The sequence below is a fragment of the Podarcis tiliguerta genome (assembly GCF_965153285.1).
Source record: "Podarcis tiliguerta genome assembly, chromosome: 9".
NCBI classification, from domain to species: Eukaryota; Metazoa; Chordata; class Lepidosauria; order Squamata; family Lacertidae; genus Podarcis; species Podarcis tiliguerta.
In genome coordinates, this window is record NC_139542.1 from 71,799,256 (window position 1) to 71,822,520 (window position 23,265).

Here is a 23,265-nt window from a genome sequence, read left to right on the forward strand (position 1 = left end):
CTTCCCCGAAAAGTGTTTTGGCTGCTCTGTTATCATAGACACATGTGTGGAAGGGGTAGGCAGGGTCAAACAGGGGTGCCGTGTTCCTACCACTTCAATTGCTCGTTCTTAGTTTTCTCAGGTTTTCATTGGTTGTGGTTACATTCTGCCTTCCCACCCCCACTCCTGACCATGTATACTTCTAATGGAGGAAACGGTTTCATTCCCAATTCTGGACTAGGAAACCAGGAAGCTTATTCCCCTAAGTGGTGTCAGAAGTGACCCTGTCTTCATACCATGATGATGTGCAGAGAAACTGACCACGGCATTGGCAGGAAAAGGGAACTTTATAGTAAATTTAGAAACACATTTGGCAAATGGAATATTGGTCGCTACAAGAATTGTTCATTTTCTTTCGAACATACAGGCGGTGACCATTTTGCACACATCCCAAAAATGTGCAACCACTGCCACACGTGCTAGGAACGAGCCCTATGTAAATTGCATTTGTGCAATAATATGTACATTATGTGGAGTAATATGAACAGCAAGTGGTTGTTTTAAAAAGCCTGATCAGGTGTTTAATCCCAATGCACATTAAGTGTTTTGACTTGTTAAACTTTTGGTGGGGCATCAATTATTGCAGATTTTTTTCTTTGTTTGCAGGTTTTCATTGGATTTGTGCTAAAGCAGTTTGAATACATTGAAGTGGGACAGTTCAGGTATAAATCAAGTCTCATACAGGCCTGTGGAATTATATGTATAAAAATTTGAATGCAGGTCCAATTTTTAAATGATTTTCATTTTTCCAAAAATTGCTTCTTCGTGGCAATTGGGGGTAGATGGGAAATTACATCCCTATTACTGCACCATAGCAGTTGTGTCACTAAATGGGGAGCATTGGCGCAGATCCCCTCCCCATCCAAGTAAGGGTAATACCACTTACCGTATTTTTCGCCCTATAGGACGCACTTTTTCCCCTCCAAAAATGGAGGGGAAATGTGTGTGCGTCCTATGGGGCGAATGCGGGCTTTCGCTGAAGCCTGGAGAGCGAGGGGAGTTGGTGCACACCGACCCCTCTCGCTCTCCAGGCTTCAGGAAGCTATCCGCTAGCCGTGGGAGACCCAGCTCTCCCACGGCTAGCGGAGACCTTGCCAGCACCCAGAAGCTTGGGGCGCGCTGAGCTCCGCACGCCCCAAGCTTCGGGATTGCCGCAGCGCTCCGCTAGCCGTGGGAGAGCCGCATGAAGCTGCGCGGCTCTCCCACGGCTAGCGGAGACCTTGCCGGCACCCAGAAGCTTGGGGCGCGCTGAGCTCCGCAGGCCCCAAGCTTCGGGATTGGCGCAGCGCACCTGGGGGGCAAATAATTTTTTTCCCCTTTATTTCCCGCCAAAAAAACTAGGTGCGTCCTAAGGGTCAGTGCGTCCTATGGGGCGAAAAATACGGTACTTTGCTTTCAGTGGTGCTGACATGTTATTAGATCTGGGTATGTAGCATCATTATGTCATCGCAATGTATGATCCATAATTGGCTGAGATCATGCAATGGAAGAGGAAAATGGCATCAAAAGGACACAAAAACAGTGGTTGTCTTTTTCATTTTTTAAAATGGGATGCCATCCTCCCACAACCAAGAAGGAAATTAGAGATCACAGGGATGATCTTCCCTAATTGCTCTGCATTTAGGAATATTTAAATTATAGCGTTATTAGGCTTAAGATTCTTTTGTCATTAGCTGAATCTAGTTCTCAGCTGTTTGAGCCTCCAAAACTGAGTGGTCCTCCTTCTTCTGGAAGTTTCAGAAGTCTCTTAAAATATTTCTCTTCCTTTTTCTCTCTCTAGGGAATCAGAAGCAATTATTCCTAGTATCTTTTTCTTCCTGGTATTGTTGTCTTATGAGCGCTACCACTCCAAACAGATAATTGGAATTCCTAAAATTATTCAGCTGTGTGATGGGATAATGGCCAGTGGAAGGAAAGCCGTTACACATGGTAATTAAAGAGTAAAGTTGCAAAACGAATGTTCTGTATATCAAGTGCTAAAAAGTTGTAAGGGTTTCGTGGCACTGGATTTGAGAATTATTCCAATCATTTTAAAAATTTGCAGGAGAGTTTATGTGCTTTCTTTGCATCCTGCCTTTTCCTCCTTTTAATAAGGGACTTTATGCCAGAAACTTTTCACTAGCAGTTGTTGACCTATTCAAGAAATACTGTTCTATTGGGAAGAATATTTTTGTCACTGTAACTGTGTTAACTAGGTTCTTTGCCATCTGGGTGTGTGGTTATTCTTTATTTACAAGAGCTAGATCATCTCAACCGTAAACTTTCATGCATTGTACTAAGCAGAGATAAAAGGCTTGGTTTCCCCCTACTCCTGGCCTTAAAATACAAGTGTCATAAAAAACATACATTAAAAATATATTAGTCCTAAGGTTTGACAGCAGAACGTCTATAGTTAAGAGTTTATATGTTTTAGTTCTGTTACATTTTAATTTAAAATTGATATTGTACCTTCTTTTGTAGCAATACCTGCTCTGCAGCCCATTGTTCATGATCTGTTTATATTAAGAGGAGCAAACAAAGCTGATGCTGGGAAAGAACTGGAGACGCAAAAGGAAGTGGTTGTCTCAATGCTGTTGAGGCTTATCCAGTACCATCAGGTGAATTGTGTGGGCATGCTTGTAGGCTAATTAGTATGTCCATTTTTGTTTAGAATAGTTTGGGTTGAAGGTCTTGAATTCCATGTTATGTTCCTTTCTGTGACAGTCTTCCAGTACCTTGTATGTTTTTTCTGTAGGGAAAAAATTCTAATGCATTTCTATATTTTTTTATTCTTTGTCTGAAGTACTTTTATCTGCCTCTTGCTCATAAGGGTTTCAAGGTAACTTAAGAATCAATAACATCAATAAAAAACAATTTGAATAAAATATAATAATATTTCATATTTAATGCAAACTACTGAAAGAGGATCAGTATTAAAATAGCAAAATTAATTATAGTCAGTCACTGAATGCTTGAGGAGTGCTTGTTTTGTATTTTATTTTATTGTTTGTTTGTTTATAATTTTGTTTCTTTATTTGTTTATTTATATTTTATTTCTTTATATATTTTGTTTCTTTATTTGTTTATATATTTGTTTACTTCTCTCTGTGTGTGTATATATATATTTGTTTATATTTTTGTTACTTATTTGTATTTTTGTTTATTGATTGATTGGCACCATGTGTGTCTTGGGTGCGCACAAGTGGGAGCTGCCTTATACATTACAGTGCATTATAGGGGGACCACTATGAAAAAAGCAGCCATGGGTTGGGTTCTCCCTTTCTATTTCTCTCTCTCTTTGCTATGTGTTGGCTGAGGCCGACACAGAAACACTCTGTGTAATGACCTGAAGAAATTTATATTGCATTTTGGGGAGAAAAGAATATGGGAAATGCTAGAACATTTCTGTCAGACAAGCAGGCAAAGAGAACTGAAAGCAATAGTTTTCTAATGATATAAAGGAATGTGGCATGTTCTGAGATTTTTATTTATCTTCAGGTGCTGGAGATGTTCATCCTAGTATTGCAGCAGTGTCACAGAGAGAATGAGGACAAATGGAAAAGATTATCCCGACAGATAGCAGACATCATTCTCCCAATGTTGGCAAAACAGCAGGTTAAAACGATCAGTTACCTAAACTAATATATATTTATATGTTCCACTGTTTGTTTGCAATATGTGGTGTTTCAACTTCCAGTAGGCTTGTTAAGTGTGCTGCAACTGAAACAACAGGCAAACTTGTAGCATCTTAAAGACTAACAAATTTATTATGATGAATTAAAATCCAGCAGTTTTCTTTTTTAAAAAAATAATATTTATTAGAAGTTTAATAGTTACAGAAAGAAAAAAAGAGAAAAAACAATAAAGAATTTAACAAACAATACATCAAAGATAAAAACAAAAACAAAAAACAATACATCAAAACAATAAGAAAAACAAAAACATTTAAAAACACATCCAATTTCCATATCTTTACCTTTCATTTACTTGTTTCATCGACCTCCTCACACCTCCCTTTTTTGTATTCTAGTTCAATTTAGCTATTTCAGCAAATCCTTTCCATCTTTCTCAATCTTTTTTTTTGTTTGTTCTATAATTTATCTTAACACTATCTAACTTTAAATTTTCCACTTTCGCCCATTAACAATCAGTTTTTACTTAGTTCTTTATAACATTTCTGCTAAAACCATATAACTTCATTCCAGCATTCTTCTAACATTCATTAATTTTGCAGTATTTCTGTAAATATACTTTAAATTTTTTCCAATCTTCTTCCACCGACTCTTCTCCCTGGTCTCGGATTCTGCCAGTCATTTCCGCCATTTCCATGTAGTCCATCAGCTTCATCTGCCATTCTTCCCGGGTGGGTTAAAATCCAGCAGTTTTTACTGCAGTCTCCTTTGGAAGTTCCTTTGTTCCAGGATAGCCACCTTAAGGTCAATTAATAGATTAAGTTCAAATAAATAAATAAATAACCCTGGGATCATGAAATAGCTCTCTGCTGGTTTTCATGTTTTGTCTTGGTTGATGTCAGGCTTGTGCCCATTTGTGGGCTGGCAACCTGGCAGCTTTTGATGGGGAAGTGGCAGCTCCAGCCACCCAATCCCTCCTGTGATGGGTGTACTGGGGCCAATGAGAAGGGCGCAGGCTTGTTGCTCAAGATGCAGCTGTGGCTCCACATGTGGGAGCAGACTCGCACTCTCCAACACAGCGCACAGTCCGCAAGTCTGGCATTCCAATAAGCCGTGGGAGGCTTGTGCATAAGCTTGCCCTGCCGTGTCTTTAAAAGCTTTGCTGGTGACTGTGAGAACTCATTGAGCAAAGCTTCCTTATGCTTTTGAACTTTTCTTGCTTTGATCTTGAACTCCTTGAACTTTGACAGTGGCTTCTAGCCTGGTAAGCGTCACCAGTTCCTATTACCTAGTCCGAAGTTTAAGGCTACTCTAGCCTTGTCACCGAGTCTGTACTTCAATACATATATCTTCCTTACTTTCAAGTAGGAGCCCCTGTTGTCATGTTTTGAGCAAGAGCCAGGACATACAGGACTTTTAGATATATAGGGGGTGCTATCCAACTTAAGGGATGCGGGTGGCGCTGTGGGTAAAACCTCAGCGCCTAGGACTTGCCGATCGCACGGTCGGCGGTTCGAATCCCCGCGGCGGGGTGCGTTCCCGTCATTCGGTCCCAGCGGCTGCCAACCTAGCAGTTCGAAAGCACCCCCGGGTGCAAGTAGATAAATAGGGACCTCTTACCAGCGGGAAGGTAAACGGCGTTCCGTGTGCTGCGCTGGCTCGCCAGATGCAGCTTGTCACGCTGGCCACGTGACCCGGAAGTGTCTGTGGACAGCGCTGGCTCCCGGCCTATAGAGTGAGATGGGCGCACAACCCTAGAGTCTGGCAAGACTGGCCCGTACGGGCAGGGGTACCTTTACCTTTACCTTTTAGCCTTGTCACCGAGTCTGTACTTCAATACATATATCTTCCTTACTTTCAAGTAGGAGCCCCTGTTGTCGTGTTTTGAGCAAGAGCCAGGGCATACAGGACTTTTAGATATATAGGGGGTGTTATCCAACTAGGTCAAACTCAGAGCAGTCCCATTGCAATCATTGTAATGTCTAACTCTTTAAGTTCACTGATTTCAGTGAGTCTGCTTTGAATATCGTTTACAAGAAACCCACAGGACTTGAAAATTCCAAATATGTGAAATGTTTAAATACAGGGAACTCCTCCTTTACTCGGGGGTTGTGTTCTGGGTCATTGTTTGTGTCAGCGGTCCCACATAAGCCCGTTCTGCCAAAAGGGACCCACATGTCAGCAGTCGTGCATCAGTTGGGACGTGTGCCAAATGGTTGCTGCCTGTATGTGGCAAGTGTAAATCAGTAACTTCATAAAGTCAGGTAAATTTCATATCATGATTGTACGCATCATAGGCCTGCCTTGCTGATGCTCCCAGCTCTTTATATGTCTTTGTGAAAAAGTTAAATGTACATTCATGGTATGCTTTAATGCCATGCTGAGATTTGTGTTAGAAAGAGTAAGCATTAGAATTCTGTCTGGTTAGGTTGCTCTCAGAAATGAAAAAAATGAGTTCAGCATTTATTTATTTTTATTATTGTTATTTAACTGACTTTGTAGATTTTTGACATCATCATCATTATTAGAAAAAAGCTAAAAATGGGGGGAACTATCATTAAAAACAATTAAACATAATAATGTTGGTGTTGACAAAAAATGGAATTTATGTTTTTTTTTTAAAATAGATGCATATAGATTCTCACGAAGCTCTGGGGGTATTGAACACTTTATTTGAAATTCTGGCACCATCAGCCCTCCGACCAGTGGACATGCTTTTAAGGAGCATGTTTGTGACTCCCAGTACATTGGTAAGCATCATTTTTCCCTTGGCAAGATGTGAGTGGAAAATCACATAAAGCTAAAGCAATCTGGTAAAAAAAAATGGAAGGGGGAATCATACTGATGTCCCCATCAGTATTTTCAACTTTACGTACAATTTGTTGATTGATTGCATTTATATACTACCTTTCTGCCAAGGCAGTTTACAATTTAAAAATACTAAAATAAATAAAAATAATGTAAAGTTGGAGGGGAAGGGAGGCAGTTCAATTTGGGCAGGCCCTGGTGTTGCCGTCTTCCTTCATCGCTTTCCTTCTTTTGGGGTTTTTCTCTCATTGGTAGGCCTCCGTGAGCACTGTGCAATTATGGATATCTGGCATTCTTGCCATTCTTCGCGTTTTGATTTCGCAGTCGACAGAAGACATTGTTCTTTCTCGTATTCAAGAGCTCTCCTTCTCACCATATTTAATCTCATGCAAAACAATTAACAGACTGCGAAATGGTGAAACCATTCTTACCTCAGCTCACGAACAAACTCCGGAAGAGCAAGATAAATATCTGCCTGAAGAGACATTTTCTAGGTTAGTCATTTTTTGTTGTTGTACAATTTCCTTATAATACATACTGGGGTAAAGTGTGTATTTATTAGAAAAGGAGACCTGAGACATCCTAGAATTTTATAGTAACCCAACAATGAAATCTTACTACGGGCAAATATAAGTCATTTATTTATTGCGTCCATACATTTGTGTGTGCACTTATGGGATTATTTTTCCCCTCCAGGGCTGTGTTGACAAATAGATCTTAGCCCTATTTTGTTCTTTACTTGGGGAATTACATGATGCTTTGTAAAACTCCCTCTCCCTAGGTTCTTGTTGCAGTTAGTGGGGATCCTCCTGGAAGATATCACCACCAAACACTTGAACGTGGATATGAATGAGCAGCAGCACACGTTCTATTGCCAAGAGTTGGGCACATTGCTTATGTGCTTAATTCATACCTTCAAATCAGGTATTGCCCTTCAGATAATGTGTTGTCTTACATTATTGTGTCAGCCATTAAAATACAGTGGTAAAGGTAAAGGTACCCCTGCCCGTACGGGCCAGTCTTGACAGACTCTAGGGTTGTGCGCCCATCTCACTCAAGAGGCCTGGGGCCAGCACTGTCCGAAGACACTTCCGGGTCATGTGGCCAGCGTGACATCGCTGCTCTGGCGAGCCAGAGCCGCACACGAAAACACCGTTTACCTTCCCGCTAGTAAGCGGTCCCTATTTATCTACTTGCACCCGGGAGTGCTTTCGAACTGCTAGGTTGGCAGGCGCTGGGACCAAACAACGGGAGCGCACCCCGCCGCGGGGATTCGAACCGACAACCTTTCAATCGGCAAGCCCTAGGCGCTGAGGCTTTTACCTACAGCGCCACCCGAGTCCCCAAAATACAGTGGTACCTTGGGTTAAGTACTTAATTCGTTCCGGAGGTCTGTACTTAACCTGAAACTGTTCTTAACCTGAAGCACCATTTTAGTTAGTGGGGCCTCCCGCTGCCGCTGTGCCGGCAGAGCATGATTTCTGTTCTCATCCTGAAGCAAAGTTCTTAACCTGAAGCACTATTTCTGGGTTAGCGGGGTCTGTAACCTGAAGCATATGTAACCTGAGGTACTACTGCAATGGCTTTACTTTGGATTTACAGTAGCACCTTGGGTTACATTACCTTCAGGTAACGTAAACTTCAGGTTGCAAAAGCAGCAAACCCGGAAGTATTTGACCGGGTTTCGCCCCACGTGCATGCGCAGAAGCGGTCTACCACCGCACGCATGCGCAGAACAGTGATCCTCAGGTTGAGAAAACCCAGGGATCCAGCTGGACCTCCGGAAGGGATCATGTTCGCAACCGGAGGTATCACTGTATTTTGAAATGAATCCCATTGAAAAATTCTGTTTCCGTTGTACCTGAATTAAAAAACTTGTTTTTTAAATGGTGCTGTTTAATGTAGTTCCCCTGAGAAAATTAGAGTTCAAAACCTTTCAAATTGAAAGAGAGAGATAGCTTAGTTGGTAGAACATGAGACTCTTAATCTCAGGGTCCTGAATTCAAGCCCCACGTTGGAGAAAAAGATTCCTGCATTTCAGGAAGTTGGACTAGATGACCCCCCCCCCCCTTATTCTGTTATTCTATGAAATGAACTAGCGCTGCTGGGGTGGGGGGACTCTGCAACCCATAGGTTGGTGCACCCAATGGGCCCTCTGATACACAGCATCCCTGTTATTACAGTGGTGCCTCGCAAGACGAAAAGAATCCGTTCCGCGAGTCTCTTCGTCTTGCGGTTTTTTTCGCCTTGCGAAGCAAGCCCATTAGCGGATTAGCGCTATTAGCGTTTTAGCGGCTATTAGCGGCTATTAAAGGCTTAAGGGATTAGCGGATTAGCTGCTAAAAGGCTATTAGCGGCTATTAAAGGCTTAAGGGATTAGCGGATTAGCTGCTAAAAGGCTATTAGCGGCTTAGATCAGCTGATAAGCGGCTTAGATCAGCTGTTAAGCGGCTTAGGGGCTTGGGAAAAAGGGGGGGGGGGAACCCCCAGGAATCGCAAGACATTTTCGTCTTGCGAAGCAAGCCCATAGCAAATTTGTTTTGCGAAGCACCTCCAAAACGGAAAACCCTTTCGTCTAGCGGGTTTTCCGTCTTGCGAGGCATTCGTCTTGCGGGGCACCACTGTACCAGTAAGGGCCTTCTTTCAAGCCTAACTGCAGTGTGTGTATCACAGCTGAGGAAGGTTTCAGTTTAGGGTAATCTCTGAGTTCTCCTTGGAGAGGTTTATGCCAGAAAGGGGGGGGCGGCACACAATTATGCAGCCATGTCGCGTAACAAAGGGTAGTCTTGTATCTGTATCTGGGCCTCATTGTTTTCTACTGATCATGTTTTGAAGAAAATACTCATTGAGCTTTGCATTTTGCCAGGATAGGGTATGACTAATTTCAGTGAAATGCACTGCTAAAAATCAGTCAAAAAAAGATCCTAGGAGTACTTTTTAAAGTTTCTTTTTTCTGGAAGCATGATACTTAGAAACTTCATTAACTAAGAAATATTTAAAATTAAGATTGATAAGAATTAAATATTTTAGTGGCCTAAACCATGAGTTGTCAAATGGATCTCTGTTACAATGTGCTATTTCTAATTTTGTTTGGGTTTTTAAAAACCGTTTTCCCTGTTTTAGGAATGTTCAGAAGAATCACAGCTGCAGCCACTAAGCTCTTTACAGGAGACGAGTCAGATGGTGATTTCTACACCCTTAAAAGCTTAAATGAGCTCGTTCAGTCCATGATACCTACACATCCTTCTTTAGTCCTCCTGTGGTGTCAAATCTTACTACTTGTTAATTATACTAACTGTAGCTGGTGGTCAGAAGTGCATCAGACTCCAAAGTAAGACTATTTTTCATAGCGGTAGAAGTACCTTGTTAAGCATTTTTGTGTATTTATATTGTAAATGGCCCTGTGATCCTCAGATGAAGGGTGGTACATAAATTTAATAAATACAAATTGTCCATAGTTCATTCAAGCAGTGTCCTTAATAGGGGTTGGCAACCTTCAACCCGTAGTATAATTTAACTTGCCCCATGCCTAATTTCAGAAGACCTCTGCTAGCAATCACTGCACCTCTAGGAAGATGGCTTCAGTGGCGTAGCATGGGGGGTGCAGGGGGGGCTGGCCGCACTGGGCGCAACATCTGGGGGGCGCGCTCGCACTCGCAGCTCTCTGCCCCTACCTGGCTCACTCACTCTCTCTCACTGCAGTGCTGGCTGTGCGAATCTGATCCGAGCCGCCGGGTCGCCGCCCACTGTGGAGGGGAGGGTGCCAGGCGTGCGGTGCGGTGCGGAGAGAGAGCGAGGGACTTTCTGGGGGAGGGACAGTGCGGGGGGGGGGGCGCAAATTACTTGCCTTGCCCCGGGTGCTGACAACCCACGCTACGCCACTGGATGGCTCAGTTATCCCTTGGCCCTCTGGGCTGAGAGGAAGACAGGCAGGTGTCAGAGAGTACAGTAAAGGGTGACTAGTTACCTATGGCCCTGCCCACAATTGGCACCAGCCCTGCCCACAACTACAAGCAGCATGCAACTTCAATTTTCTGATTTTGCCTGCTTTGAAGTGGTGCTCCACCCTCTGTGTGTCTCTCTTCCTCTACTCTTTATTGCCTGTTTGTCCTTATCTGGGGTGTTCTGTAGTGTGTAATTTATTTATTTTTAAAGGGATCTTGCTTGTTAATCTGTGTGTATTTTTCTTGTTGCTGTTGCCTGTCTGCCATTTTGTTTTCCCCTGTTCCTCCTATTGTTCCATTTTACTTGTTAGCCCTTTCTCTTGGGTTCTTGTCTGGGGGTAGGGGTGGGGGGGTCAGTGAAGATGTTTGTCTGGTGACTCCCGCCACTCTTCTCAGTTTACTAAAAGAGGAGCTAGGAAAGCTCCACCAGCTCCCTTCTCTTCCTCTCACCTTGTACAGAGGGGTGTAGATAATAGAAGACTTGTCCACCCCGCGGCTTTAGAAGAAAATGATAAATTAACTGCACAACGAAGGGTTATTGTTCAGACTGGAAGAAAGTTTGACAGTGTTGTTTTCTGGAAATCAAAGTCTCCATTTAGGAGTAAAAATATTATGCCCCTCTCTCTCCCTCTCCCTTTCCCTCGCCCCCCGCAGAAGGCACAGTCTTTCCGCTACAAAATTGTTTAGGCCTGAGAAACATGGAGATGACATTGAAGCAGATTCTGAATCCAAACTTGGTATGTGTAATCGAGAGATAGTCCGAAGAGGGGCACTCATCCTTTTTTGTGATTATGTGGTAAGTTTTGAATTATTCAAAATAATGCCGCTGCCCCACCTATGGCAATGACCAACTTTTAATTTTGTGTATTTTGTCTGTGAACATTTTGTGTGTAAACTAGTCGGTTGTGATGATTATTTACTTACTATTATTATCCTATTCACATGTAATTGTGATTGAAAACTCTTCTGGGCAGAGACCTGTTGCCTTATGCTGTTAAGGTCCATGTACACTGTGTTGCTGCTAGATAAATAATAGCTCCCAGAGAATACCTTTAGTGTTATTGAAGCATAATCTTGCATATAAACATTTTATTTATTTGTGGCACTGCCATTTTCTGTACTTTCTTCATTCCCAATTCTCTGCTTTCTGACAATTATCCATTTTGGACATCAGAGTGTCAGGATCAGGCACTCTGCCTAAATATAGTGTGGAAGTTTAACCTTTTATTTACAAAAATTGAACAGGTCTCTGCCCTAGACAGCTTCTTAAAGTCGTTGGACATTTCAGTATTTCCATCCCACCCCCCCCCCCCATCCCTGGAAATGTAAATATATGCAATAGCTAGTTTCTTATCAAACCTTAATTTCTTTTACTACTTTAACAGTATAAAATGCATCATTTTAACTTGGCATATAAAATTATGCTACTTGGCATATTTATTAAATTCACAAGTAATTTTATGTATATTTACTTAGAAATAATACTCAGTCCCAAGAAAGCCATCACCAGATAGTAGCCTCAAAGTTATAAATGCCTTAGGCTACAATCCTGTACACACATAAAAAGGTACCCCTGGCTGTTAGGTCCAGTCATAGACGACTCTGGGGTTGCGGTGCTCATCTCGCTTTACTGGCCGAGGGAGCTGGCGTTTGTCCTCAGACAGCTTCCAGGTCATGTGGCCAGCATGATTAAGCCACTTCTGGCAAACCAGAGCCGTGCACGGAAACACTGTTTACCTTTCTGCCGGAGTGGTACCTATTTATCTACTTGCATTTGACGTGCTTTCGAACTACTGGGTGGGCAGGAACTGGGACCAAACAACAGGAGCTCACCCTGTCATGGGGATTTGAATCGCCGACCTTCTAATCGGCAAGCCCTGGGCTCTGTGGTTTCTAGTCCAAAGAGGGAAGATTGTCTCCCTTATTTTCTCTACAGATGTTCGGTCACAACAGGGGTGGTTGTGGCCAGAATCAGACACACAAAGCCTTCCAGGCCCCATCTTTCTCTTCTTTGCAGCTCTGGGCTTCTGGAGAGAGGTTTAGTTCTGCCCAGCAAGACTTGTGTTCAGTTGAAGTGTTGGGCTAGGTGCAGAGGTTTAAACCTCCCCAACAAACCCAATGATGTGATGAGCATGAATGTGTGCATTCATTCATTCAGCCTTTATTGGCATAATTTAGACCATAAAAACCATCTATAAAACATTGATAATCCAGACATAAAGGTAAAGGTAAAGGTACCCCTGCCCATACGGGCCAGTCTTGACAGACTCTAGGGTTGTGCGCCCATCTCACTCAAAGAGGCCGGGGGCCAGCGCTGTCCGGAGACACTTCCGGGTCACGTGGCCAGCGTGACATCACTGCTCTGGCGAGCCAGAGCCGCACACAGAAACGCCGTTTACCTTCCCGCTAGTAAGCGGTCCCTATTTATCTACTTGCACCCGGGAGTGCTTTTGAACTGCTCGGTTGGCAGGCGCTGGGACCGAACAACGGGAGCGCACCCCGCCACGGGGATTCGAACCGCCGACCTTTCGATCGGCAAGCCCTAGGCGCTGAGGCTTTTACCCACAGCGCCACCTGCGTCCCAGACATACTAAACACATAAAACATATTAAAGACTCACTAGCCACTATTAAGTAAGATTAAGAGGTGTGTGCATGTCTTTGTGGTATGCTCTGTTTCATGTGCCTGCACACATATGAGAAAGAGTGTGTTGCATATATGTATACATGTAATGAGTGCAGGGCTCGTACATGCTCAGTGGCCACTTTGGTAGCAGAAGACCTTCAGAGGGTTGGCCAACTTTAAATGTAGTTCTCTGAGTTAAGGTATCAGTAGAGGAATTCACATGTAGAGATGTCATCCCTGCAACCTTTATGATTTCATAGACTCATCGAGTCATCTAGTCCCTTCCTGCAAGTGGGAATATTTTCCCCAGTGTGGGGCTCAAACCCACAACCCTGAGATTAAGGATCTTACGCAGTGGCGTAGCGTGGGGGGTGCAGGGAGGGCCGGCCGCACCGGGCGCAACATCTGGGGGTTAGGGTTAGGGGGCGCAAATCCACGGGTTAGGGGGTGCAAATTACTTGCCTTGCCCCGGGTGCTGACAACCCACGCTACGCCACTGATCTTACCCTCTGCCGACTGAGCTACCCCAGTTGACAGTTGGCATTGTCTTAGAATTGATGAATCAAATTCTTTTTCCTTCCATAGTGCCAAAACCTGCATGATTCTGAACACTTAACCTGGCTGACAGTGAATCACGTTCAAGATCTTATTAATCTCTCCCATGAACCACCTGTGCAAGATTTCATTAGTGCCATTCACAGGAATTCAGCCGCGAGTGGACTCTTCATCCAGGCTATTCAGTCGCGGTGTGAGAACTTTGCAGCTGTAAGTTGTTTAGAGTCATAAAAATTGCCTGTTACCCTTTTTCTGTGACTCTTATCCTCACCTTGGGATTCATCTTCTGAGCCCCATCCGCAAAAGCCACGTGCGAGGATTTCTGCTTGTTCAATGGGCCTTTCCTCCCTCTGCTTCCCTTGTGCACATTGCACCTCCCAAAATTGGCTCGGGGTGTGTGTGTGTGGCATGGGCAATGCTGGACCAATAAAAAAATCCCATTCTATAAACCTAAATTTTAAGGGGGAGTGCAACCCTATCCAGAATCAGCTGAATACAACGACTTCCGGGTTAGCGCCTCCGGCAATGGCGGATTTCCTCTGATCGGGAGGAATCCGCTCCGTGGAAATCAGGGTCTGGTCGCCACAGCGAAGGCGAAGACCCATTAAAAACCACAGGCAGGAGAAGCCTGTGGACGTGGGATTCGGCTGGCACCTTTTGCGCCTCCCCTACTCACAAGGAAACCCGGTTTCAGGATCCGGAATACAGTCTCCCTGCTTAGAAATCTCACCTGCTGTACCTCGCGTTACGTAACCCTCTGGTTATGTAAACTTTAGAATGCGAGTGCAGCAAACCCAGAAGTATTTTTCCGGGTTGCGACGCGCGTGCATGGGCAGAACAGGCACCTCCGGTAGCAAAAACCTCAGGATCTGACCGAAGCTCTGGAACAGATCCCGTTCACAACCAAAGGTACCACTGTACTAGTAATTCTATCTTAGCTAGATTCAGATTCAGTTTACAGTGGTACCTCGGGTTAAGTACTTAATTTGTTCTGGAGGTCTGTTCTTAACCTGAAACTGTTCTTAACCTGAAGCACCACTTTAGCTAATGGGGCCTCCTGCTGCTGCTGCTGCTGCACCGCCGGAGCACGATTTCTGTTCTCATCCTGAAGCAAAGTTCTTAACCCAAGGTACTATTTCTGGGTTAGCCTGTAACCTGAAGCGTATGTAACCTGAAGCGTATGTAACCTGAGGTACCACTGTATTAGCATTCATCTACCCTATTGTTATCTCCCAGCACTCCTGTTCAGAGTATCTTCTAAATTAGTCAGGATTAGATGCAAAAAAGAGGTAGAGTTGGGGGGGGGGCAAGGTTGACATAAAGAGAAACTCAAGGAAGTGGTGTGTACATTTTTGGGGTCCATGCCTTTGTTTAGTCTGTGCCTGAGTTTAAGCTATAACTCCATTAAGGAATGATTTGTTTTCTTCAGAGCTGTTCAAAACTTTCATGTCATTTGCTTTTCGGTAGTTGAGTATGAAAAAAGCCCTGTAATTTTCTTTTCTCCCTGTTTAGCCAACTGCAGTAAAGAAAACTCTCCAGTGCTTAGAGGGGATTCACCTCAGCCAGTCTGGTGCCGTCTTAATATTGTACGTGGACAAGCTTTTGTGTACTCCATTCCGTGTGCTGGCTCGCATGGTCGATACTCTTGCTTGCCGTCGAGTAGAAATGCTTTTAGCTGCAACTGTGCAGGTACTAAATGCATTGTCAAGTTTATGTATACTTTTGTTTGTCAGTGTTTCTGATACCGTGCAATATTCTTAAACTTAACTTGCATTCAGTTTGCCTGTTAAGTAAATTGTGGGAACAAAATTATTTACCAAGTCTCATAGGGAGACTTGACTGTGTTATGTGCAATGTTGTATATAAACATAGCTATTTAAATGCAATGAGAAGGGGAGGGGCACGAGACTTAATGTGCATAAGTCTCAAGGCTTTAAAGAAAAATACATATATCTAGTATCTAAAAAACTTCAGTTTAAGAGAAAAGTTATTTCAGTTCATATTTGCGGTCTTGGGTAAAATTAAAGTAACAAACAATGATTAGTGCTAACCACAGTTTCTTGGCGTTATTCTTAACTTATCATAATGTATGTTTTATTTTTCATTTGCCAGACCTATACAAATGTTTGTCTTTCTTGTTTTTGTATAGAACAGCACTGCTCAGTTACCAATTGAAGAGCTGGATAGAATTCAGGAATATCTTCAGAATACTGGATTAGCACTCAGGTAGTGCATTAGGGATGCTGTCTTCTTGCAATATGGAATGTGCCAATCTTTCAAAATGTATTTTGCATAGGTTCCCACCCCCCCCACCCCACCCCCGCCAACAAGGAGTAATTGCATTAAACAACTTCCTGTGAGAGAAAATCATAGTAGTTCTCCCCCCAAGCTTTGCTTAAACCAACTTTTTGTCCCCCACCCCAACCAACAGGGGGACATGGTTCCTTGTCCCTGTCATCTTTGAATTGTTCCAGTTATTAAAATGGCTGTAATATTGTGTATGCCATCTGTGGAGTGCATACCCTCCAACATTTCTCTGATGAAAATAAGGACCTCCAATTCTATAATGGTAATTTTACCATTTATACCCCATGCATCTTTACTGGGTTGCCCCAGCCAATCTGGGCAGCTTCCAACATACATAAAAAACATAATAAAACATTAAGCTTTAAAAAAAAACCTCCCTGTACAGGATTGCCTTCAGATGGTTCAGAGGTCGGATAACTCCATACCCATCAACATTTCTCCAATGAAAAAAGGGACATCCTAAGGAAAAGTGGGACATTCCAGGATCAAATCAGAAAACAGGATGGCTTCTCTAAATCAGGGACATCCCTGGAAAATAGGGATACTTGGAGGGTCTAGAAATGGGATAACTGAACTCGTTTCCAAGTCCAGAAGATGGAACTCTCTTGATTACCCTTAGGACTACCCCAACGAGCATTGCCTGCCCAAGTGGGGATGGAAAAGTCCAGAGCCCCCACAGTTTCTTCTATAATGTTCATTTAACATACGATTTTATCCTGATCCCATTTCTTCAGTATCAACTCCTCAACTCCGAACTATTTAGATTTTAGCTATGGATTGCTTACATACTACAGAATGGTTTTTAATTGTGTCTTATACTGTTAATCTTGGTAGCCCCCTGCTATTTTTTGTAGCCAGTAGAACTAGAACAGCCTCATATTTGGCTCCTCCACTTAGACACAGCTCCCTTTATCAGAATCCATACCATTGGATTGCACCAGTGGGAGAAGTGAGATGTTGAGACACACTCCATTGGGTTGGTTGGAGCCAACTATCATATTGCTGCTCACCAAGCACTGATTATTCCCCTTTTTAATTTTGTAATAATTCAAAAGAGTGTCCAAATTTGCCTATTGACCTATCCTCTCCTAGCTCCTTTTTCTTTTGTATCTTGCCTCTTAGATTGTAAGCCTTTTATGAAATAGGTAAAGGGACCCCTGACCATTAGGTCCAGTCGTGGCCGACTCTGGGGTTGCGGCACTCATCTCGCTATATTGGCTGAGGGAGCCGGCGTACAGCTTCCGGGTCATGTGGCCAGCATGACTAAGCCGCTTCTAGAGAACCAGAGCAGTGCATGGAAACGCCATTTACCTTCCTGCCGGAGTGGTGTCTAGTTATCTACTTGCACTTTGACGTGCTTTCGAACTGCTAGGTTGGCAGGAGCTGGGACTGAGCAACGGGAGCTCACCCCGTCGTGGGGATTCGAACCGCCGGCCTTCTGATTGGCAAGCCCTAGGCTCAGGGGTTTAACCCACAGCGCCACCCGCGTCCCTTTTATGAAATACAAACTGCCTTTTCAAGAAGTTTGGAGCAAGTGGGTATATAAATGTAATAATTACAAAAATAGAATTGTTCTTACAGTTGGAAGAGGTTAAGTGTGTTTCGTAAACAAAGGCTGAACTGTCTAGCTAGCATAATGAAGTAAAAAACCAAGGAGGCTCCATCAGACCTCCTCTCCTCTCCAATGTCATCTGGGGGCAGCCATTCCAGCAGTAGGAGAGCTGGGAAGCAGGGCTCACTCTATTGTCTCTGCTGCGTAGGCCAACCCTGTAAGACCTCTCCTTCAAGGGTCATCTGAGGGCAGCCACTCCATCTGGGGCCTCAGCAAAAGAGGCAGGAACAGAAGGCTCATTTCTCCACCTTTATTGGAGGCCCATCTCTGTCAGCGACCTCCTGCCCCTGAACCGTACTAGATGGTCAGCATAGGAACAAGTGTTAGAAATTGGTGCCTGGTTTTTTATTTTCCTCTTCCCTCCCTGTCCCTTTTTCGTTGTGTGTAATTTTTTTTAGGTTGTCAGCCTGCAGGTGAAGACTGTCTGACTGTAAGCTGCTCTGGGAGTTTTTGGGATTGATGAGCAGAGTACAAATACTCTTTAAGTAAATAAAATAAATTCCAACACAAATTTATATTGGAAAAGAGAACATTTATTTCCCAAACTTAATCTCTGGCACAATACAAAGAGGCGGAACAAACATGGGAAAGCAGCAACCTCAATTTCTGCCTGCTTGTGTAGGGAAGAAAATAGTTAAATCATTTAGTTAAGTTGTCTTGAAGAGAAACTGTTAGATGGAAAGAAAGTAAGGCCATGTTTGACGTGATTGGAAGAGGGTAAGCAAGCTATGTTACAGATAAGAAAACATTTGGAGACATCAGGAAGTCTTGCAAGGCTTAGGAAATGTAACATTTTATACAGTAGAAGCTTTAAAGAGAATTGCAGATTAAGCAGTTGTGCATAGCTGATGGTGTAAAATAGGGTAGTAACAAAAGGGACTAATTGTACACGTCAAAATGTGTAAACCATTAATTGGTTAGTGTTACTTTAGAATAATCTAATGTAATGAAGGGGAGGGTTTGATGATTTAATGCTACTATATTTAGGTGTGTACTGCGTTTAATTCCTTTGTAGAGACTTCCACATAAGGGTTTCTACCTTGCACATGCAATCAACAAATGCTAATGAATTCTTTATCTTGTTATTGACCTCCAGTGAGGGAACCTTCAGATTAACCTGCCTACCTCCATCCTAGCTCTAACTGTCCCATTTTCCCTGGAGAGGGAGGAGGTAGCCATGCACATCGGTGGAGCACATATAAGTGCCCAATTCTGCCCCCATTCTGCCTTCTTCTGGGTCCAAAAGGATCTGCACTTTGGTGATCGTGCATCAGTTGGATGCACCTAAGGTGGTTGCTGCCGGTAACAGCGAAGCTCTCTCTTTTGGAAAATATTTTTGTTGTATTTTTGTACAGTAATTCAAAAACCAGTTAGGAAGAGTGCTCAAGGATATAGAGCCTTTCTGTTCTCCTCTGCAATTCCTTCTGCAGATTGAGCTGCCTTGAGCAGAACTCTAGGGCGCACTGAGTCTATTGCCTCTCATTAGGAGGAAGGTTAGAGCCTGCTAAAATATATTACTTTCTGCTTTTTAAAAATCGTATATGGAAGTGTTGTGCTTAATGTATCAAATGCACCATATCTCTTGTACTGTTGGAATTGTTCACATTTATCCACTGGAAATGTTACCAGAATGTTTTTGTCTCTCCTAGACTCTGCATAATCTGGTTGCATTTCTTTTTTCTAGACACCAAAGGCTCTACTCACTCCTGGATAGGTTTCGTCTTACTGTAGCACCAGAAACAAGTAGCCCATCATCTTTGGTTACTTCACACCCACTGGATGGGGAGAGCCAGCCTGCTCTGGAAACTGTAATTCCAGATAAAGTAAGGCCGTAGATTATTGTTGTAGATTTACTGTAATTATAATTTTATTTTAAATGTACAGGTAACACTTTTCAGTCTAATAAAGATGTACATTTTCTGTTCTGAATGCTAGAGATTGGTTAAAAGCAAGAATCTGTGTGTGTTGTTCAAACGTTAAGGCTTTGCACAGCAATTTCATGATTCCTGCTTCCATATTATAGAGCAATTGTATTCAGAGACACTTAGCATGTTAAAATGTTCCTTTTAGACATGCTGTCCTTAAAAGTGGGCCTAATTAATTTTTAATTGATCATTTTTGGCAAGTGCTCATCAAAATAGGATGCCTAGAATCAAATACAGTATTCTAAATAAGGACAAAATAGATATGTCTTGGTTTACACAGACACACACCTTAAAATGCTAAGAATGTGATGCTTTTGTTGTTTGTGGGGAAATGGTTTTGTTCGAGCTACAGAAATCAGTCAGAAATGTGTGGATTCCTGTGCATTAAAAAAGTATGTCTCCGTCTAGAAAAAGATGGGGTTTTGCTATAGAATGATTGACCTCTCACCTTCTCAATAGCTGACATACAGTCGTAGTAGAGAATGCAGGAGGAGGGTGGACTCAAGAGGACAAAATGGTGACTCTGATATGGTTAGAGGAACTTCTAAGACCTGGTTAGACTCTGGAAGTCTCTCCTGAAAGTGTCAAAGGCAGTGTCTTTTCTGGCAGATGCATCCCTAGATTCCACCCAGGACAGATTCCCGGTGGTCATTACTGTGGTGTGCAGATACCTGTGAGCCTGTCATTGGAAGGCTGAGCTCCTGTCTTGGAAAAAACTCTCCCGGCCAACTGATGGAGCAGGCAGCACCTCAGTCAGGGCAAAAGGAAGCTTCACGCAGCAGTTTTTCATCTTGTGACCTCTCTTGCTGGCATAAGTGGACCTTTTTGCATCGCAGGACAAGAACCAAGTGAATCAGACTTTGAAAGGGTTATCAGGGCATTGTAGCACTTCATGCCCTGTTTGTGCTGACAAAATTCTGATAGCGTCCATATGTCTGGTGAACTGCTACTTGCTCAGAATTGTCATTCTCTTCTTAGTCTGGCATTTGAGGCTTCTGTTGGTCACCCATGATGGTTGAGGTGATCCCACAAAAGCCTTGGATGCTGTGTGAAAGAGGAGGGTGGGGTCAGTCCCCTCACCAATAATTTAGGATTGTATTATTAGGTAAATACAACCTTGGTGGTAGCAAGCACATAAGTATGCATGTGATTTCAACTTTTGAGTCCTTTTTAGAAGCTTGATTTAAAGCAAGATAGTTTTATCTCTTTTGTTTTTAAGTATGTGTAGTTGATTGACACTCTTTTCTTGAAAGGACTGGTATGTTTCTCTAGTGAGTTCACAATGCTACACGAAGTCAGCCTCGGCTCTGTTCGAAGGTGCAGAGTTGGTGAATCGGCTTCCTCAACCCGAACTGAGTTCTTTTATGCTACATAAGGTAATTAGTTTGCTTTCATTACAAAATAAAGGGGGATTTAATGTATACTTCTATGAACCGGCTTTCCTTTTTCAAAATAATCCAAACAAAAATACAATTCCAAGTATAAAAATATGATTGAAAACAAAAGTAACATGCCACATATCATCTTTTTTTAATGCAGCTATTTTAGAACATAATAAACTCAATAAAATATACTTCGTGTTAGATGTTAAGGGTGGAAGAAAGCCCTGAGAAAACTGTTCAGTAGTAATTTAACTATTTGTTTTAGATTTCACTGGTATTGTATCCCTCCCAGATGCTCATTTTGACACCATTATGATACCATTTATAAAACACCACATTTCTAACAGTGAGAAATTTTCTGCAGAAAAACATAGTAGTAAAATCATTTCCACTCCATATCACTGTTCCCAGCTATGGATACGCTGCCTAGTTTTGGTCAGCCCTTCTGGCTCCTCCTTCTCCTCCTCCTGCAGTCCAGCCTCCCCTCTTGGCAAGTTGATGCCCTCCCTCCGTTGCTTAGGAATCCCTGCGCGGCATGGATAGGGAATGACAAGCAGCCAGTGAGGGTGCCTCCCCAGCTCCTGAAGGCAACAGATCCCTCCAGCTGCATCCTCCTGCTCCTCATCTGGCAGCAACTGCCCCCCTAGCCTCTCAAGCCTGTTAGGACCACGTTGGGGCTCATGGTGGTTGGCCACTGTGAGAACAGGATGCTAGATTACTGTATTTTTTTGCACCATAACACTCACTTTTTTCCTCCTAGAAAGTAAGGGGAAATGTCTGTGCGTGTTATGGAGCGAATGCCTGCGGGTGGCGGGGGGAATCTGCTGCAGTCGTGAGCAGAGGATCCATGGTTCCCCTTCCTTCCCTCCTCCGTGGTTACAAAGCATGGATCCTCAGGATTTTTGCATTGGGCTACTCCAAACTCACTGTCAGATCACATGTCTGTGGCCACAGCATGAACCACAAAAACCATATATCCACTATTTCGTTTAGAATTTTTTTTTTTCTTGTTTTCCTCCTCTAAAAACTATGTGCGTGTTATGGTCTGGTGTGTGTTATAGAGCAAAAAATACGGTAGATCATGACGCTCTGGGTCCCTTCCACCTCTACAGTTCTGTTACTGTATGACCATTGACCTAATACAGTAGGCTATTCCTACACACCCCTTCACAACAAGGATTTGATGTGTAAGCTTCATAATAGAATATGTATTTTTAAAATATCCAAGCTAAATTAATTTGGGGAGCCAAGCCTTCACTTCAGGGAATAGATGGTTACCTTCTTTTTTAGAATCCAGACACGTGAAATCTTTTATCAAATGTCCATGTTTTTTCTCTCTTGTTTAAATAAAAACTTCGGACGTTTTAAAATCTTCATTAAAATTATTATTAAGGCTAAGTAAGGGCGTTCTTACTTGGAATTAAGTCACTGTGACTTTATTAGTAGGCAGCTTTGTGACTAATGGGCTGCCCTGAGCAATAGCTAATTAGTAAATTGTTTAAAAGGAGCAAAGGTTACACATTTGCCATCTTGCTCAATGGAATTTTAATAAATTATATCTTGTATTTTACAAATATAGAAACATCTGTAGATTTCATTCGATATGCCATTTATTTTTACGTATGTAAATCAAACTCACTTGGAGCATTGAAGCTGTGTCTCCCTTCTGCACACACAGAAAACATCATTTCATACAATTGTGGCTTAGCATAAATTCTGATGAAGTGCTTGCCACTATTATGAGGTGCATTAAGGTTATGCATTAAGCTCAAGCCTATACGTATACAATCTAAATCCGTTGTGAATTTTTTGCATCAAACATAATTACTCTTGTTTTAAGAGTGTTGTGATAATCTAGTCTTGCACTAGGTGTCCTCCATTTTGTGGATGTAAAGGTAAAGGTACCCCTGCCTGTACGGGCCAGTCTTGACAGACTCTAGGGTTGTGCGCCCATCTCACTCAAGAGGCCGGGGGCCAGCGCTGTCCGGAGACACTTCCGGGTCACGTGGCCAGCGTGACATCGCTGCTCTGGCGAGTCAGAGCCGCACACGGAAACGCCGTTTACCTTCCCGCTAGTAAGCGGTCCCTATTTATCTACTTGCACCCAGGGGTGCTTTCGAACTGCTAGGTTGGCAGGCGCTGGGACCGAACAACGGGAGCGCACCCCGCCGCGGGGATTCGAATCGCCGACCTTTCGATTGGCAAGCCCTAGGCGCTGAGGCTTTTACCCACAGCGCCACCCGCCTCCCTATTTTGTGGATGTACTTTGGGCCAAAAGGCCTAGACATCTGTCTGCTGTATCTCAGCTTGACAGGACCTGATGATGTAAAATTTTCAACAATTTATTTCAATTCCAACCTGACTGACAATCGTTACATAACCAGGCTAGCCCTTTAAATCATATAGGCTTGTTAGAATTTCTAGTTTTTCTTTTCTGTGTGAAAATGTTTTTTTTTT

General features: G+C 43.0%; 1 protein-coding gene across 2 annotated transcripts in view; it reads left to right on the forward strand.

The window, feature by feature from the left end:
- HTT (huntingtin) overlaps nucleotides 1-23,265 on the forward strand; it is a 102,533-nt gene that overhangs the window by 49,476 nt on the left and 29,792 nt on the right. For both annotated transcript variants that reach the window (XM_083398926.1, XM_083398925.1), the window contains 14 exons: nucleotides 646-701; nucleotides 1,820-1,968; nucleotides 2,500-2,636; nucleotides 3,517-3,633; nucleotides 6,278-6,400; nucleotides 6,714-6,952; nucleotides 7,240-7,382; nucleotides 9,582-9,789; nucleotides 11,057-11,198; nucleotides 13,613-13,792; nucleotides 15,095-15,271; nucleotides 15,732-15,808; nucleotides 19,186-19,324; nucleotides 20,680-20,802. In XM_083398926.1, the coding sequence (XP_083255052.1) occupies nucleotides 646-701; nucleotides 1,820-1,968; nucleotides 2,500-2,636; nucleotides 3,517-3,633; nucleotides 6,278-6,400; nucleotides 6,714-6,952; nucleotides 7,240-7,382; nucleotides 9,582-9,789; nucleotides 11,057-11,198; nucleotides 13,613-13,792; nucleotides 15,095-15,271; nucleotides 15,732-15,808; nucleotides 19,186-19,324; nucleotides 20,680-20,802 (2,010 nt within the window). The remainder of the gene's footprint in view (nucleotides 1-645; nucleotides 702-1,819; nucleotides 1,969-2,499; nucleotides 2,637-3,516; nucleotides 3,634-6,277; nucleotides 6,401-6,713; nucleotides 6,953-7,239; nucleotides 7,383-9,581; nucleotides 9,790-11,056; nucleotides 11,199-13,612; nucleotides 13,793-15,094; nucleotides 15,272-15,731; nucleotides 15,809-19,185; nucleotides 19,325-20,679; nucleotides 20,803-23,265) is intronic.